Source organism: Patella vulgata, chromosome 5, assembly GCF_932274485.2.
Source record: "Patella vulgata chromosome 5, xgPatVulg1.2, whole genome shotgun sequence".
NCBI lineage: Eukaryota > Metazoa > Mollusca > Gastropoda > Patellidae > Patella > Patella vulgata.
Window position 1 is genome coordinate 51,812,534 of NC_065883.2, and position 19,120 is coordinate 51,831,653.

Sequence of the window (19,120 nt, forward strand, 5' to 3'; positions counted from 1 at the left end):
ACCATCAATATAAATCCCCAGACATCTTTTTCATTACGATTACGATTCATCTTTTTGTCAGTGACATTGCCGGTTTGGAGTGCAGTCATCTCCTGGGCGCACGGGAGAGGCAGCACTAATTTTCATCTTGGCTTTGACTAATTTTGTCTTCCCCTTTTTTTTAGATTAATATTCCTACTCCACTTTAAGTGACAACATTAAAATTATGCATTTATTGCATTTTATTGCCTTTTTATTCATTTATTATGCAATTTAATAGATATCTTTAAAGGGCATTTAGTGAAAGCAATATATAAAAACAGACAGTTTTACACTAGGTTTATTAACTGCAACATTTCAATGAGTAAAAGTGTATTTAATATGTTACATATACTGCACTTTAATAATAAGAACTCGCTCGGCCTGGATTAACAATACTGTTGATGCTGCCACATTATGGATAAAAAAATATCAATAAAGTCTTATATTCTAGTCAGATATCTAACTGCACAATTATTTTTGTCAAGAAAGGCATCTACCACATTTTTCATGTAAACACTTCACATGTTTGTCATGTTGATGGAAATATTCAACAATAATTTAACAAAGAAATTCATGAATTAGTTGGATATTAAACAAGAACTAAGACAATAAGACATTATTAACTGGATGTGTATGCTGCAAATATTTTCCTGGTATGCCTCTAAGACATTACAGGCAAATTAAAGCATATATTATGAATACATTCAAATATTTACACAACTCCCACACTCTAGCACAAATGGTAAAATCGTTCTTGTTTTAAATGGAAGGCTTAGAAAAATATATAAAACAGAAATCGTTTACTGACTCTTGGTGAGTCCCACAATTTTGCCACATAATCCACTTATAATACCTCCACTAGGGATGATGTATTCACCTGGTTCTCTTTCAGGTCCAACCTCTCTTAAATTTGCATTACTGTCCAATAATTCATTTAGGAACCAATATCCGGTATATTTGCTCTTTCCCTGGTGTCCGTACACTAATATGCCTCTTGCGGAACTAATTAATTCGGTTTCACATGGCGAAATACTGTTTACATCTACACAGTGGTACAAATGTCTGTGAGTATCGTCTGCCTTAAAATGTGTTTTAAGAGTTTTCAGGTGTGTCATATCCATCATGATTAAAAACCCTGTCAAATAAAATATATATATAGACGAGGTTAGCCATTACTAACTAGGAAATGCAGGGTTCAATTCTGTGGTTGTCCGAGAAAGTCCCCTGGGATTTCACAACATGGTTTCACTTTATAAGTGGTGCAGGGCGGAGGTCCTGACAATGGAATGATAAACCTTGGTCATGTGTACAAACTGGCATGCATGTAAAAGAACACTTGACAGTTAGATTTCAAAATAAGAATACACCATAGCTTCACTGACCGGACAACATTCCTCTCATAGCATATTATATGGTGTATGCCCATCTTTATTATATTATAGCAGGTGGTACAGAAACGTATGGCATTACATTTCATTTCTTATTTAGTCCACACATTATAGGTTTTATGTGTGCTACTGGCTAACAATCCATTGTCGACACACCATTGTGATTGATAAAAGTTATTTCCAAATGCATACTTTTATAATGGATACGGTTTCAGCCCTGATGGCGGCCATTATGTTTAGTTTTGTATAAACCATCATTGTATGAGTAAATGCTTAAATAAACATCGATATGTAACATGAAGGCAACAGGGTATTCTTGAACATATGTTAGTAACGAAAAAGTGCAATAGTCTACACTAAGTGTTCTGCCCGACAGATTGTTACTGATGAGAAATCGGACAGTTGGCAATAAACAATTCTTAGCCTACGCAAGCTTTAAGCCTCAATAATCTTGGGACAATGACAAGCAGCAGAAAGGATGGTCTGCTTTGCACTAAAATTTGTGAGCAGTGGTAGTATTTTTATAGAAAAACTGAATTGTCGACCATATTCTTACCAGATAACAAAGCCCAATGGGCCTTATGTCCTCTCTTTTTACATGGACCATGATTTTTATCAGCATCATATCTGGATATAATTGAGGATAATCAAATAGTAAAATTCAAACAGATTTATCAAAACATCTTTTTAACATTCATTCTTAAAAAAAAAAACAACAATATAATATTAGCAATTCATCTGGTTTCACCCACTGCTAATAATCCCTATGCACAAGCAAATTACTGAATTAAAATTGTACTATATGTTAGTCCCGAAATGGCCTAGTTTGTGTTGATTGGACCGCATTGTTATTTTTTTTAATAATTATTGAAATTCCTGTTGAAATACATGATTTTAAGTACAGTATGTACTGAATAATGAATATAATCAACAGAAGTAAATAAAAGCCAGGTAATTTTGTGGGTTTAATATCATTGTGAATATTGTATTTAACATATTAATATGAACTTGCATCAAATTTAAAATCGCAATCGTTGGAGTAAAGTTATTGCTACTTGAGGTCTTGGGTTGCCTTCAATCAGAGGATTGTTGAAAGACAACCACCTTGATTTTTTGGCTGCAAACCTGTCAATTATTTGGTCAATGTCCAAATTAATATCGCACAGAAATTCTTACATTGCAACCACTGGAAATTGAGAATGAAGTTCAATGAGACTATTAATGTATATCTCTTGCCAATGTACTGTCTATTGTAGATTTAAATAAAGGATACGGAACAAGTAAAATGGATCCTCTAAGTAAGTGTTGTAGAATTGTTTTCTTTCCATTCACCATCTCCACGACTTCAGAATGACAATTGAGAACTTGATGTGATAATCTGGACAAATAGTCAGCTGTAAATATAAAATAAAGGGCAAATAATCCAAAGATAGCAGCATGTATGATAAAAGCACTGGAATCTCAATAAAACATGGTTATATATAGTGGGTTTCTGTATAATAGACAATAAAGGATAACATCACAATAAAACAAGGACAGAACAAACTATACAGTAGAGACAGTACAATTGTATCTACATTCTCAGAGTATAAACACCGGGGCAGGGAATCCGTATAATGCAGTCATATGGTAAGGACCATTATGGAAGATAAGATAAAGAGCTGACAGTTCTCACTATAGCAGTTAAAAAATAGATAATAAAAAGGGAACGGCAATACTATATACCGGAAAACACAGGAGAACAACCGGAAAACACCATGTTATACTGAATACTGGAAAACACACTAAATACCGGAAAACACCCTAAAAAGGTAACCCGGAGCCGTCTGGTCCTCTTTGTGCCGGGGGTGTGGGTGTGTGTGTGTGTTAGGGTTAGGGTTTTCCAGAAAACCAGCGGATTGGGGGAACAGGGTGGTTGGGTTAGGGTTAGGTTTTTCCGTTGTTTTCCAGAGAACCAGGCTCCGGGTTACCTATTTAGGGTGTTTAGTGTTTTTCCGATATTCAGTATAACATGGTGTTTTCCGGTATATAGTATAGCCCAAAGGGAATGTTAAAAATTTTCGTCAAATTACTTCTATGTTACATTATATCTTTGTTACAATAACACTGCAGCCTTCATTGTCATTGCTACCATTGTTACGAACTTACGATAATGACTTACTTACGATAAGTCTGGATTATCCCTTTTTACGGTAAATCATCTACTCCCGTTGAACCGCAGATCAGATTTAAATCTGTTGATGGCATTGAGAGTTGATTAATGTCTAATTAATCTTTTATAACATGTAAAGCATAAAGAAAGACCTGCAATAGGCAGATTTAGCCCTTGCATAATGTATAACAAATCTACATGTCCATAAACAGATTTATAAATCTTTAAAAAACAATGTGAATAAATTAATTGAAGATGCTAAAATTAAATTTTACTCTGATAAAATAGCAAATGGCGAAAACAGACAAAAAGACCTGTATAAAGTTGTGAATTCCCTTTTGGACCATAATGCTGAGCGTACTATCCTCCCGGACAATGATAATGACACTGAACTTGCAAATTTATTCTCTGATTTCTTTCAAATAAAAATACAGAAAATACGAACTGAACTTGATGATTTAAATAAAACTATTGACTTTAACCCTCGTGATTTTGATAAGTTAGAAAATTCTGTTTATTTAGAAAATTTTAACTTGGTTAGTGAATCTTTTGTTTTAAAGTTTATTAAATCGTCTGCTCCTAAATCTTGTTCATTAGATCCTGTTCCGACTTCTGTTCTTAAGGACTGTCTAGACGAAGTTATTCCAGTTTTTACCAATATTATTAATTCTTGTATATCATTCGCTACTATTCCCAACGTTTTCAAACGAGCTTATGTTACCCCTTTAATTAAAAAGTCTACACTGGATCCTAATGTTTTTAAAAATTACAGGCCAGTCTCTAACTTAAATTTTATTTCTAAAATATTGGAGAAATGTATTGCTTCTCAGATAAAGGCCCATCTAGATGATAATTGTTTGTATGAACCATTTCAAAGTGCTTATAAACAATTTCACAGTACCGAAACAGCTTTAACCCGGGTTTCAAATGATATTTTAATGGAAATTGATAATAGAAAATGTACATTTTTAATTTTATTAAATTTATCTGCTGCTTTCGACACGGTGGACCCTTCCATTCTTCTACGTAGACTTCAATTTAAATTCGGTATTTGTGGCTCTGCATTAAATCTTTTAGAGAGCTATCTTGTGGGTAGAAAACAGTGTATTTTAGTTAATTGCAAATCGTCGTCTGAATCTGTTTTGTCATCTGGGGTTCCCCAAGGTTCTGTTCTTGGTCCGATTTTATTTACCCTCTATACGTCACCATTAGGAGATATTGTCAGAAAATATGGTCTCAGCTTTCATTTGTATGCCGATGATACTCAATTATATATTTCAATTACACCTAATTGTCCATCTTCTTTCAATTTATCAAAATTGCAACTTGAGAACTGTATTAGTGAAATTAGAAAATGGATGTCAAAGAACTTTCTAAAATTGAATGATGATAAAACCGAATATTTGTTATTAGGCTCAAGGCATCAATTAAGTAAATCTGCACAAGATAACCCCCCTGTTGTAATTGGTAATTGTGATATATTTTCATCTTATTCTGCTCGTAATATTGGCGCTATCTTTGATAGTTTTATGCTTATGGGAGCTCAAGTAAATAATATTTGTAAATTGTGCTATTTTAATATTAGAAATATAGGTAAAATACGTAAATGTGTAACTGTAAAGGCCACTAAGTCACTTGTTAATTCTCTAGTCACTTCTCGATTAGATAACTTTAATTCACTTTTAGTTGGTTTACCTTTAAAGCTTATAGATAAATTACAAAAAGTACAGAATACTGCGGCTAGACTTGTTACTTTAACTAAGAAATGTGACCACATAACTCCTGTTTTATATAATTTACACTGGTAACCTGTTAAATATCGAATTGATTTTAAGATTTTATTACTTACTTTTAAATGTTTAAATAATTTAGCTCCTGTTTACCTCTCAGATCTTTTAAAACTTTATACACCTGGCCGAACATTCATACATCAGATAAACTACTTTTAAAGCCCAAAACTGTTCAACTAGTCTCTTATGGTCAGCGCTCTTTTAGTTATCAAGCACCTGTTTTATGGAATAATCTACCATTTAGTTTAAGATGTTGTACATCTCTATATTCTTTTAAAAAACAACTTAAAACACATTTATTTAATCAGGCTTTTAACTGACTCTGTATACAATCGTTAACATGCCCATAATCTTGTTGTTTATGTGTGATTTACATTGTCACGTTGTAAAGTGCCCCTGAACATGTTATATAAAATGGTGCACTAAAAATATGCTGTAAAATAATAATAATGTTTATATGCCCTCATAGGACAAGAAAGAATAAACAAAATTAATTCTTAGCCCTTCCATATATGCCATTTGAAATTGCCCATCACATTTTTATGTGTGCACTGACTATAAACGACCACCAATATGTTAATAACTCCTTGGCTATATGACATATATGTAATAAAAATACTTTAATCTACTGTGTGTTCATATACAGGAGTTGTGTGTGTAAATAAACTGGCAGTATACTACTAATGGCTTTCGTTGGCAATAGTCAGGACCAGATTTAGACTTTGGGGAAAGGAACTTCAGCTCAGGGCCCCTCAACACAGAAATTAAATTACATGACAAATAAAAAGAGTGAACTAAAAACAAATGGTAAAACTAATTTGTTAAAAAAAATAGTTAGGCCCTGAAGTCAACTTTGACTACATTTTTTCAGTTTGTATCATGCCAAAGTAAATTTTTTTTTATAAATGAAATCTTATCGTCCCACTGTGGCTCAGCACAATTGATCCCACACCTCACCCCCTCCCCTTATGAATCCAGTCCTGGCAAATGATGTCGGTTTTATATTTTGTCTGTGATACAAGAGGTTTAATATCAAACAATATAACACAATATATGTAAATCTTACCAGAGAATAACTCTCCCTGTTTTGTGAAGTTTTTGGACTGTGCTACTGAATAAATTTTATCTGGACTTATATCCTGTTTACCTAACAATGGAGCAGCCATGGCTAAGGCTACCATTCCACACCTGTTCAAAGAGACAGAAATAAGAAATTCAAAGCATCTTTCTGCATTTAATTGATCTTAAGGTAAAATAACATCATTTAAACATGCATTATGCAAGAGCAAAATCTGCTTATTACAAGTCTTTCTTTAGGCCTGAAATGTTATCTAAATTATCAATTAGACATTAATTAACTTATCCAGGCCATAATAAACTCTTGATGTGAAGGCTAGCCTTCGATGTTGGCTGGATTAGATTCCTATATGCCGCTAACGGCTATTGATAATTAATCAATAAAAATGGATAATCGAGACTATGCTGTTTATATTAATGATTTTAGTAATGATGACCGAGACTATGCAAAAATTTCAGCCGCTTCTTTCTCGGCTCATAGTGGATCAATTTGACTGAAATTTTCAGCAAATTACCTTTACACTATCTAGTTTTTAACTATTATAGCGAGAACTGCCATCTCTTTATCTTATCTCCAATAATGTATCTTTAACTAAAAAAAAAGATTTCCCATGGTTAGTAGGTAACTACCGCAGTGGTATCTGGTATTCTGAAAGGAGTAAGAATACCCTTAATTCACTTCTTGTCATCTTATGTATAGCCTGCTAAAGACAATTACATATGTACCATTGACTGCAAATTACATTTTTTTTTCTAATCTAAACTGACTGATCAGGAAATCTGTAACAAAATTTGTATTTATATCTAGATCTACCTCCTGGTCAATATAATAAATCAATAGAGCAGATCTGGTATGAAATCTACTCCAAAATCTGAAGAGGTAACCCTTTTCATGGATGTACCTATTTATAAAAAAAAACCCATCTTGGATGGCGTGAATACAATAAAAAAATTTCATAATGAAGACTGAATGCTCTGTCATTTCAGAGTAAATTCAAGATAGATAGATAAATATTTTCTATCCTCTATCCTGGCAATATTAACATGTATTTCTATATATCTGGTTATAATAAATGTATTCAGGTTAATACACAAAAAGTGTTTATAAATACGGGTTATTTTATTCTGCAAGGAAATCAATCTATTTAGTCAATCTATTTACATGATGAACACTTCAAAGGTATGGTTAATGCTACATTAATAACTTTGAGACAATACCAAATACAGTAGTCTTATCTTAAAGGATATGGGTTCAAAAATGATTAAAATCAATCAATCCTAACATAAATTATCTCAATTTTATATTGCTATTTACTGCTTTTATGCCATTATCTCAATTGTCTAAGAATTGTGTGTCAATACCTGATAGATGATTCATTTCTATTAATAAACATTGAGCCAAGATGGCATTTAGTCTAGGTGGATTTTGTTTTAAGTGGCTAAATGGACACTTGTGCCTATCTTGTCCGATAATATGGTCTTTGTTGTCAAGAATGCCTTTTGGTTACATGTGCTTAATTTCAAAAGAGACTAATTCCAACTTCAGTCCATATTCCTGAAGCAATGGTCTGGAAATCCCTCAAAGGCTATTGTTGGATTGGCTTCTGATACTTGAGCTTTTGAGGGAGTGTGTCTATTCTTCCTGTTCAATCAAATCTATCCCAAGTACAGCCACATGAGAGCCCTTCGTTTAATCTGGGGTCTTCCCTAAAACTTTGGACAGTGATTTAAGGTTTTAAAAACGGTCAAAGTATTGTATGTCTCCAAACAGTATTGTTTACATTGTATCCATGTTGATAGGCTCATTTCTGCAATATTCTGCTATGCACTGGTTAATTGGGCATAACAATATCGTGAGTCATGACGTAACGTTATGTAAACATAATATGGTCCAATTTGGAGCTCTGTTTAAAGCGTAATGATATTGTTACGCAGTTAGCTATTGCTTGTTAATCGGACTATTGACCAATCATAATTTGGAACAGAAATTTGCTTCCTTTACAGCAGTGTTAAATGGGATTAGGTATAATCAAATGAAACACTGTGAGGAGTATGACTTCAATCATGCTCGACAGCCGTTTTGCAATGCCAAAGATGACTTATTAAATTCGCTTTAGCCAAGCTGATAATGATAAACTGGAAATTTATTCTTAGGCAAATCTTAAAAGTTCAGGTAAAATGTCAACCAAATATAAAGATATTAGACTAAGACTATTAATTATTCCAATTTTTCTAATACAAGAAAATCAGTTGGAAATGTGCCATACATATATTATAACAAGCCAACAGTGAGGCTGATGTCCCCCGCCGAAATCCCAAAATAAATAGATGACACATATTAATTAATCGCGCATTTATTTTTTTTCAAAAGTATCGAGCAATCATCACTCTCTATCAGATAGAATCAAGGCTATCTTGTCCCAAAGCATCGACAAATGAAATTGCTTAGCTTTAGCTTGAAATGTTAATCATTGAACTCGATAAAGACATTCACCTAATGAACATCTACATCAAGTTTAAACATTCTACCTCAATTAAAAGCAGAGTTGTTATGTTCCAAAGTCTTGACCAATCAAATTGCTTGTTGCTCCTTAGCCTTAGCAGAACATTCTCATCATCGAACGTAGTCAAGGTAATATTATAATGAATCTATACTCAAGAGTTTCCTCACTCTCACTTAATTAAAACTAAAGTTATCGTACCCCAAAGAATCAACCAATCAGATTGCTTATCTCTGCTTACCCTAAGCAGAAAAAGCTCATCTTCGAACTCCATCAAGGCACTGACCTAATGAACGCCTACACCGCAATTAGAAGGAGAGTTATTGTGTTCCAAAGTCTCGACCGATCAAATTGCTTATCGCTCTGCTTACTATGAGCTGAGCAGAAAATGCTCATTATCGAACTTAGTCAAGGTATGGATGTAATGAAACTATGCACCAAGTTTCACCACTCTGGCTTAATTAGAACTAAAGTTATCATGTCCCAAAGCATCAACCAATCAAATTGCTGATCTCTGCTTACCCTAAGCAGAAAATGCTCATCTTCAAACTCCATCAAGGCATTCACCTAAAAAACACCTACACCAATTTTGAACATTCTTGCTCAATTAGAAAGAGAGTTATTGTGTTCCAAAAAGTGTGACAGACAGACGAACCCATTATAATAAGGCAAAGGAAATTTTACTGTCATGCTTTTTCTCTCAATTTGATGTGATTTAACTTTGATAATTGGGTTGGCCCTGTTTATATTACACTATGATCTACTGACACATTCCTAACTAAACACCACACATTAATTAATTGCACATTTATCTTTTTGTAAAGCATTAAACAAGGAAACTTAGCCTAAACAGAAAATGCTCATATTTGAACTTAGTCATGGTCTTTATGTAGTGAAACTACCCTTATATAACAAGTTTTATCACTCTCACGCAATCAGAATCAAAGTTATTATCTAACAAACAATCGACCAATCAAATTGCTTATCTCCGTTTAACCTTAGGTGAAAATGCTAATAATTGAACTCCAAGGCTTTCACCAACTGAACATCTACCTCAGTTAAAATCAGAGTTATTGTGTCCAAAACGTGTGAAAGACAGAAAGATTGGCAAACCAGCCCATTTTAATAGTCCCCTGTTTTCTTTGAAAAGTGGGGAACAAAAATGTATGCCATTAATTAGCTTGCCTATAGTTATAAATCTGTATAAAACTTACTGTGGACCTTTCTGTATTATAGGATTAACTGTATAACCAAATGATAAATAACAATTCTCTTCTCTTCCTCTGCCTTGTCTACAATATACAATTTGTCATTGGGTTGGAATAAACTAAACACATGGGTCAAATAATTAATTTAAATTGATGTATTGAGGTCTTGTGGTACTAGAGTGATATTCAATGGCTGTTTACTATTTTGATTTGGTGATTTTCATTTTTTATGTATTTACATGTTTTTAGACCAAGACCTGGTTATAATTACTGGTCACCAAGGGCTACTCATCTTCTTGATATTTGGGGAGACAATCTTAGAAAAAAAGCCTAAGACTCTGCCAAGTCATGTACAATCGACAATTGTGCATCAATTGACAGACTTCAATTTTGATATGACATCCAAATTTTGAGATGGCTGCGATGATGTTCTGCTCGGTTCTTGATCCCTATAGTACACTCATACTTGTTATTTTACAATTAATAGTATTAAGTGTATAAGGTCTATTGTAGCTTACAAAAAATAAAGCACCGAGTCCATCTGGGTATGGAGTCAGACTGCTATATTCATTTTCAACAAAGATGTAGTTTACAAACAATGCACTTACCTCTCTAAAAATTCTTTGTAGACTTTATATCCTTCTTTTCCCATTTCAATAGGTGTGACCACTTCGAAATTATCCAAAGTGTTAGCTCTCAATTCATCTAAATCAGGAACAGATGATACTTGTGGGGGTGGTGGGGGCGGGGGAGGGGGGAGCATGGCTGACATATTCATCTTGGTTTCCTGATAAATGACCTTCAAAGACAAAGACATTTCAATTATGATTCGGTCAAAAAATATAAGCCAAGTTTTTAAATAACAACCAGATTAGTGTAAATACAGTGTACATTATAAAAGCATCCTATAAAGAAGGATTATGTAAGATTTAGATAAAGAGCTGACCGTTCTTGCTACAATAAAAGTTTAAAGATTGATAATGAACATAATTAAAATTTCAGGTAGCAATACATTATTTAAATACCAGTACTCTTTGAATGTGCATGCGTGTCCAGACTACAGAGGGTGGGTTCAAACCCCTTCCGCCTCACGCAAAGCATAATTTTGTCTCTCCTACATTCATCAAAATAACATCAGCCAAACAAACTGCTAAGTATGGCCACTATTTTGGCGTCACTCCACCCTAATCCTATATATGTATGCGAGGACAGATCTAGGATTTTTTGCAGGAGGGGGTTTGCCAGGTTCCTGTAATGGAAATATGACAGTAGACAATGCATCACACCATCATTGTCTCCAAATTACGTAGGCATACATACACACTGAGCTTTTTAAAGAGTGAAATCCAACGCCCCATTAGACGTCAATTTTTATTATGAATTAATAGGATCACATTTGAATGCCCATCCCATCCCATCCCACCAGGAGCCATGGTGGCTGAGTGGGTAAGACGCTGGCCCGCTTGCCTGAAGGTCGCGTGTTCGATCCCTGCATTGGCTGAGAAAGTTCATTGCCATATTCCGGCGTGACATCCCCTTGTCAGAGGTGCAGGACAAAGGGCCTGACAAGGACAGCTGTCTAGTCATTCAGATGAGATGAAAATCTGAGGTCCTGTGTACACATTCGCGTGCACGTAAAAGATCCCTTGGCAGTTGGAATTCGATATAAGCTTCTGATTTTATAAAAATCTTGGGTAATCCCCTAGACCTCACGCCAAATTTGATGATGTCTCCTCCTGAATACGCCTCTGATGTAGGAGGAATTTCACTGTACTGTACAATAGTGAGATAAGCTTAACCAGTTAACTACTCTACAATACTGGGATCAAGGCAACCCAGTTAATTATTCTACAATAGTGGGATTAAATTAAACTCACCCAGTTAATTACTGTGCAATAGTAGGATTAAACTCACCCTGTTAATTACTGTACAATAGTGGGATTAAATTAAACTCACACGGTTAATTAATATATTTACAGTAGTAGTATGAAACTCACCCAGTTAATTACAGTACAATAGTGGGCTCAGACACAACTAGTTTATTACTAAAAAATATATAGTGGGATTAAATTCACCCAGTTAATTAGCATACAACAGTGAGATCAACTTAAGATGACATACCTATGACCTACATTGTGATGCTTTAGAGTTTAGACCACTCTGCCAATCACCTATTGTTTTTAAAATGTTTATAAATGTACAGTTAAAGGACAATATTGGTGCCAGTCATTATCACATATGTGTTAGAGCTGGTTAAACACATTCCAAATAATTTTTTAACAGAGATCATTGCTACGATAGCTGAGTAATACATGTTTCCCGTATCGGAAACCTGTATTACTCAGCTATCGTAGCAATGATCTCTGTGTTAAAAATATATTTGGAATGTGTTTAACCAGCTCTAACACAAATGTGATAATGACTGGCACCAATATTGTTCTTTAAGTGTTATAAATGCCTGCATTTCATTACTTCTTTAAGTGGCATTTATAGTAATTGAACAGCATTTCATTAATATGCAAAGAAATGGATATTTTATATTCCAACTCCTAAATCACAATAATGCGGATGCTTACTCACAATATTAATGGGTCCACTAAATCCCTGGCCGTTTACAATAACTTCATGCCATAGTAGCTAACTTACTTTAACTTCAATTAAAGGGCCATTTCTTGCACGGTTTAGCACCCTGTATAAAACATGCACCATAGCGCTTATTATCCAATAAAATGTTCCTCATGTGTTGATTAACTCATTCTAAAACGATGATAAACAGATTACTATGCCAAATGAGAGCCATAAACTTAAGCATTATCATCATCACAGTAACTATAAACTACTTTCACAAAGTCTTCACTTTTTGCAAATTCAAGAGATCTACATTCCTTTTACATTATGTGTGCTATATGTTTTGCTCGGCAATTAGTACTGTACACATGTATATAACTATTTCACTCTGATATTATAATTTCTTCATTAAAGGTAAACTATTCTTATTGGTTAAAATCACAAAAACACCATTAGATTCTTTAAAATATTGTATAATTTCATAATTATTAGTAATAGAATCATTTTAATAAAAAAAAATTAATTATATAAGACATTTGCATATTAAAAAACTCACACACAAAAAAACTCACTGCTTTTGATAAGAACAGATAAAACAAAGTCTCACCAAAAACTTTACTAGTGATTTCACAGGATACTGGATCGGTCCATTAAAAGAATATCAACAAGATCACAATAGTAAAAATCAACTGCTATCTGTCACGTCAAATCTTTATGGGATACTGATTCCCTTTAAACACAATAAACTGATGAAAATACCATACATACATGAGAAATATCTTATTTTTGTAGATAATGGAAATAAGAAACATGATATCCTTCTATCAGTACCAAAATTTAACCTTATGATTTACCTGGCCAGTATATGATGCCATATGATGGATAACTCCCTAGAGATGTATTCAAAGAAGTCTATATGGTTCAGGATGTTAATCATTATGAGTACTATAACATTCTAGAAAGAGCTGATAGCAAGATTTTGGACAAGGCTTTGTTTTTTTTTACCCTACAATAGAAAATGTATAGCAGATGTAACGATGGTATGGAAAGAAAACAAGATAAGCTAGATATAGATCTACATTGCCTACGCCAGATGTTCCTGGCTATATACTTTAGAATTAATAATAAACACTGATAATAGATAGTGATGACCATAGTATGCATGTATCTATAATATTCTATCGTTATTATATCATTTAACCTCTTGACTTTTATGATAACTTTCACTAGCCAAATGGAAAAAAACCCCATTGTTTTTTAAGCGTGGGCAGTGAGGAAAAGAGGGAGAAATGGGGTTGAAACCAGGACCATGTTGCACAACATACAATTGAAGTTAGATGTATGTATTATGTCCCTTATGCAATGCAATCCAGGTAAGATACAGTAACACAAGTCAACAGTAAGTATGATAATCCACCAAAAAATAAATGACACTAATTAATTACTTGCACATTTATCTTTTTATAAAGCATACAACAATAAAATTGCTTATCAGACCTTATAGACCTTATAGTCATGGTATTCACATAATGAAGTTGTACATCAAGTTTCATCAATTGTACACAATGACAATGAGAGCTATCATGTTCCAAAGCATTGACAAATCAAGTGGAAAATGCTCATCATTGAAGTTAATCAAGACATTCACCTAATGAATATTTATACCTCAATTAGAAGCAGAAACCCTCATCACGGAACTTGGTCAAGGTATTGATGTAACAAAACTATACACCAAGTTTCATCACACTCACTCAATCAGAATCACGATTACCAATCAAATTGCTCATCATTCAGCTTAAACTCAACAAAAAATGTTTATTATCAAACTTAGTCTTGGTATTGATGCAGTGAGAGAGAGAGAGAGAGAGAGAGAGAGAGAGAGAGAGAGAGAGAGAAATGGGGTCTAACCTCCACTCCACACAAACTAGGTCATTTCAGGACCAACATGGTTTTTAATTTTATTTCAATAATTCGCTTGCTCCAAAGCATCACAAATCAAATTTCTTACCTGTACTAACATGAACTGAACTTGGATAAGTAATTCACCTAATAAACACCTACACCAAGTTTGAGCCTTCTACCACAATTAAAAGCAAAGTTATAATGTTCCAAAAAGTGTTCCAAAAGACTAGGGCCAAAAAAAGTTTAATTCATTGAAATCCAGGAGAAAGCCAATAAGGTTAGAACAGCATCATGACTCTTTGCATCTATACAAATTTAACTAAAATTAGAAAATATCTCAATCGCACCTGGAAAATGTGATATTAATCAGTATACCCACTACATGTAATACATGTGTGATGGATCCACCCACCTAAATATTGGGTGTCTCAAAAATATTACACGTTCTTACAAAAACACATCAACTATTAGTAAAAGATATATGTATGGAATTTATTAAATATCTACAGGTGCCAACCGATTAACATCATGTCAGTTTGTTTATCTAATATTCTAATATCAACCAAACTTCATATGTTTGGGATGTTGTAATTGATAAATTATAAATTGGTACATGCTGATGAGTACATGAGGAAAGTACCATGTGTTTTTCTAACTTATTTCTCTAAGTAATTTTGTCAAGGTGACTTTTAAATTGATGTAGATTCCAGAAATTCTCAAATTTCTATACAATCAAATAAGATTAACTTATTCAATTATTCTAGCATCTGTTAGAAATACCTCTCTTAATCATTCTTCTCACAGAAAATATCTGTAACATATGACTTCATTTAGCAACCAGAATGATTTTTCATTCTTAAACGAGACAACTGAATTTTGGTTTTCTTCTCATATAACTGTTGTTGTCAATTTTTAATGACTTTTGAAAATTTAAATATATCAAACTCTGTGCCTGTGAACATGCAATTTTTAAAACAATATTAATATGAAATAGCATCAGTAAATGTCTAATTTAATACTCTTTTCTTTGAGGAAAAAATCTAAAACATTTCACTGAGTGTAAGAGCTATAAGTACAGGTAATTCTAATCAAGGATACATAATGCTGCACTACACATATATACCCATAAAAACCATACAAAATATCAAACATGAACCAAACACACAAGACATCATCTAATTAAGTGACAAGTGATATCTGGTGTTTAGAAAATCATAAGCATAACCTGCCTCATTTATGACACCCATGACTACTTGAAGCCATTATTTCCAAAATGGCCAGGTTTCATGCCATTGGAAAATGTGAAATGCCATCCTGTTACCAAGGTCAGTTTGACATAGGCTTTTAACACCAATTAAATCATATAACATTTGTACTGTCATGTGGACATGTCATAACTATGAATAGAACCTCAGTCTTATTTTCTTATTATAAATTTGTCAAATCAATCAACATTTAACAAATAATTATCTGCATTCCATACAACCCAACCATTACATGGTATTGTTGGATCAGTGGGTGTAATTTTATTACTCTCTTAAAACTTTCTTGTCAGAACAATGAACAAGAGTTTAATTCTGACAAATAGATGTTCGTATAGAGGATTTTACTGCAGAGCTTAGAACCTATAGTGACCACATGAAAACAAAAGCACTTTTTTTTAAATTAAAAGACATTTGTTTCAAATCAAACAATTCTAAATAAGTTAAGGCTCTTTAAGAGTCTATTGATTTCACATCTTTATAATAGTACTAGCAGGATACCTGGCTTCGCTTGGGGGTCATAACTCCGAAACCGGAAGTGGTAAACTAACGCCACCTGGCCTATGTTACTCCCTGGTCCGAGCTACCCCTATACCCCAAATTTCAGAAATGAAATGAAATGAAATGAAATGGGGTTTAACGTTCTACTGTTTTGCTCCGAACTGGGTTAATGAAGATGGGCATACGCCATACAGTGTGCTATGAGGGAAATTTTGCCCGGGCAGCGGCACTATCGCCTACTCTTATATCGAATTCCAACTGCCAAGGGATCTTTTACGTGCACGCCAATGTGTACACGGGACCTCGTTTTTTTGTTCCATCCGAACGACTAGACAGCTTCCTTGTCAGCCCCCAAATTTCAGACTCGGACCAGACCTAGTGTAGCCGCCAACCACGAACAGACCGGCTTCGCTCGGGGGTCATAACCCTGAAACCGGAAGTGGTAGACTAACGCCACCTGGCCTATGTTATTCCCCGGTCCGAGCTACCCCTATACCTCAAATTTCAGACTCGGGGCTGACCTAGTGTAGCCGTCAACCCCGAACAGACCGGCTTCGCTCGGGGGTCATAACTCCGAAACCGGAAGTGGTAGACTAACGCCACCTGGCCTATGTTACTCCCCGGTCCGAATTACCCCTATACCCCAAATTTCAGACTCGGGGCAGACCTAGTGTAGCCGCCAACCCTGAACAGACAGACAGACAGACAAACGACAGTCACAAATATATATATAGATAGATAGATTATAGGACCAATAATAGCTTTAGTCTTAGAGACTTTAACAAAGGCTAGAAAGGGTATGATACTAAGTTACTATTCCATTGAAACACGAAAATATAACATTGACTTGTTTACCTGTAGATACTTTCAACAATAACAAAAAACACCCCAAAAACCCATTCTGCTATCATTTTGTACAAGGTCTTTTTTGTGTATTGATAATTACAGTATCTACCTCTATGCAGCTTTGTTTCATTAACAGCTTGTGATAGCTGCTCAAGTTTGCAATATATTGAAATATAGCCAAAATGTATTGTGATACATATTGCAATATATTGCAAAAAGCCACGTTTTGAAAAGATCATATCAGGTTTTATTTAAAAAAAAAAAATTTTCAAGAACATTCTTTAAAGCCCCAACAGCACTAAATAAAATTTAGACTAAATAAAGACAATAATGTTTTTATTACAAAATATTTTCCTTCAAAAATTATTCAGTTATGGGAATTTCTATGTTTTTCATTTTATCTCATTTAGATGACGTCATGAAATCAGATGGCTATAACATACATTACAACTGACCAATTTTAATAATTCATAGATGTCAGCTTTTGCATCCCATCTGAAAACTTTTCTTTGACGTGCCTTTTGTCCTGCCCTACTGACAAGGGAAATTAGGTTGGAAAATCTAAAAGAAATTCTTGGCTAACACCAGGATCGAACCCAGGAACTCCTGGTTAGTGAGCTGAAGAAATTCAAATAAACCAACAGAAAAATAAAATTCTCTTCTATGAAAACAAAATGTCTTTAGCACTCCACTGGTGGTCTGAAGATGAAATAGAAAAATAAACATCTTCCCACTTGGATGCAAAAATATCAAATGAATGCAGGTAAACTAGACATCTGTATACAATATATATTACATGCCAAAAGAATCTTTTGTATGTAGCATTATATGAATGGAAAAATAGAGGTGGAACGGCAACACTCCCTTAACAGAGTAGTAGAGGCTGGACAGCCTGTTAGATCTGTGTAGCTGCTGGATCAAACGGTGATACCATGCTCAACCGTAGTACAAACAGATTAAAAGTAGCAATAAGAAGTGGTTTATTCTTCATAACGTTTCGGGTGATATGACCCTTTTTCAAATGATACAATTAATTATTACTATGTCGCCTTTATATACACTGTAAATGATCCTTCAACTACTAGTGTCCACCGTAGAACTTTATCCCATACCTTAAATGTCACCGGATAATATGCACGACAGGTCTACATATTTGTCTACAACATATCTATTTCCTAGATTCTGGCATTTTTAACCGCTCCATACCCGAAGAATTAATACCTACCTTTTCTTTAAAATTTGTTTTAATACTCTGGGAAAAAGCTTACTACGTATTTGAAAAACAAGAAACTATACTTGCCGATTATTCGAAAGACAGATTAACTTATTTAAAGAAAAAATGAAGAAGAAATAAGAGATATCGAAGCCAGCACCAAAAAATGAAACCGAAACTCTGAAATCTATTAAGAACTCCACGATACTGTCATACATCATATTATTGAAAGATTTAATTTAAAAATCCAACAAGAACATTTCTATGGCTGACAGAATAAATCCCCCATTCTAATCTATACCCATCTTCAATAGAAGGCTTGATCTCGCTTTAACTACGTACATCTTATCAAGCCCTTCACATAATACCCCACATATTTTAGCACTAATTTCGATTGGGTATAAGCCCACAAGCGCAAAAATTCGGCAATTGTTGAGTATTGAAGCAACAACTAGATGTTGTAAAATTCGCGGTCGTTGCTTCAGGAACATGATCTATACCCAGATTTATGTACTTATATGGATTTATCATATGAACTCTAACCACCTGATAAGAGAAATTAATATCCAATAAAAATTTCCCACATGATCTACAACCTCGGATAAACTGCACAATGAAGAACACACCGCTGCAACAAATTTTACCCAGACTTTAACTATTCCATTCAAAATATTTTTTTGGCAATCTTAAT

At 34.0% G+C, this 19,120-nt stretch overlaps 1 protein-coding gene across 7 annotated transcripts in view; it reads right to left on the reverse strand.

Moving 5' to 3' along the window:
- Positions 1–303: 303 nt before the first annotated feature.
- Positions 304–19,120, reverse strand: part of LOC126822082 (actin maturation protease) — a 34,475-nt gene continuing 15,658 nt past the window's right edge. For 4 of the 7 annotated variants that reach the window (XM_050550823.2, XM_050550820.2, XM_050550825.2 and 1 more), the window contains 6 exons: positions 10,746–10,936; positions 10,144–10,221; positions 6,418–6,539; positions 2,683–2,803; positions 1,966–2,036; positions 304–1,156 (listed from right to left, as the gene is read on the reverse strand). In XM_050550823.2, the coding sequence (XP_050406780.1) occupies positions 822–1,156; positions 1,966–2,036; positions 2,683–2,803; positions 6,418–6,539; positions 10,144–10,221; positions 10,746–10,915 (897 nt within the window). In that variant the 5' untranslated portion in view covers positions 10,916–10,936 and the 3' untranslated portion in view covers positions 304–821. Of the gene's footprint in view, positions 1,157–1,965; positions 2,037–2,682; positions 2,804–5,444; positions 5,568–6,417; positions 6,540–6,943; positions 7,000–10,143; positions 10,222–10,745; positions 10,937–12,258; positions 12,309–19,120 lie in introns of those variants that run through there. The other 3 variants (XM_050550824.2, XM_050550830.2, XM_050550828.2) reach the window with 3 other exon arrangements.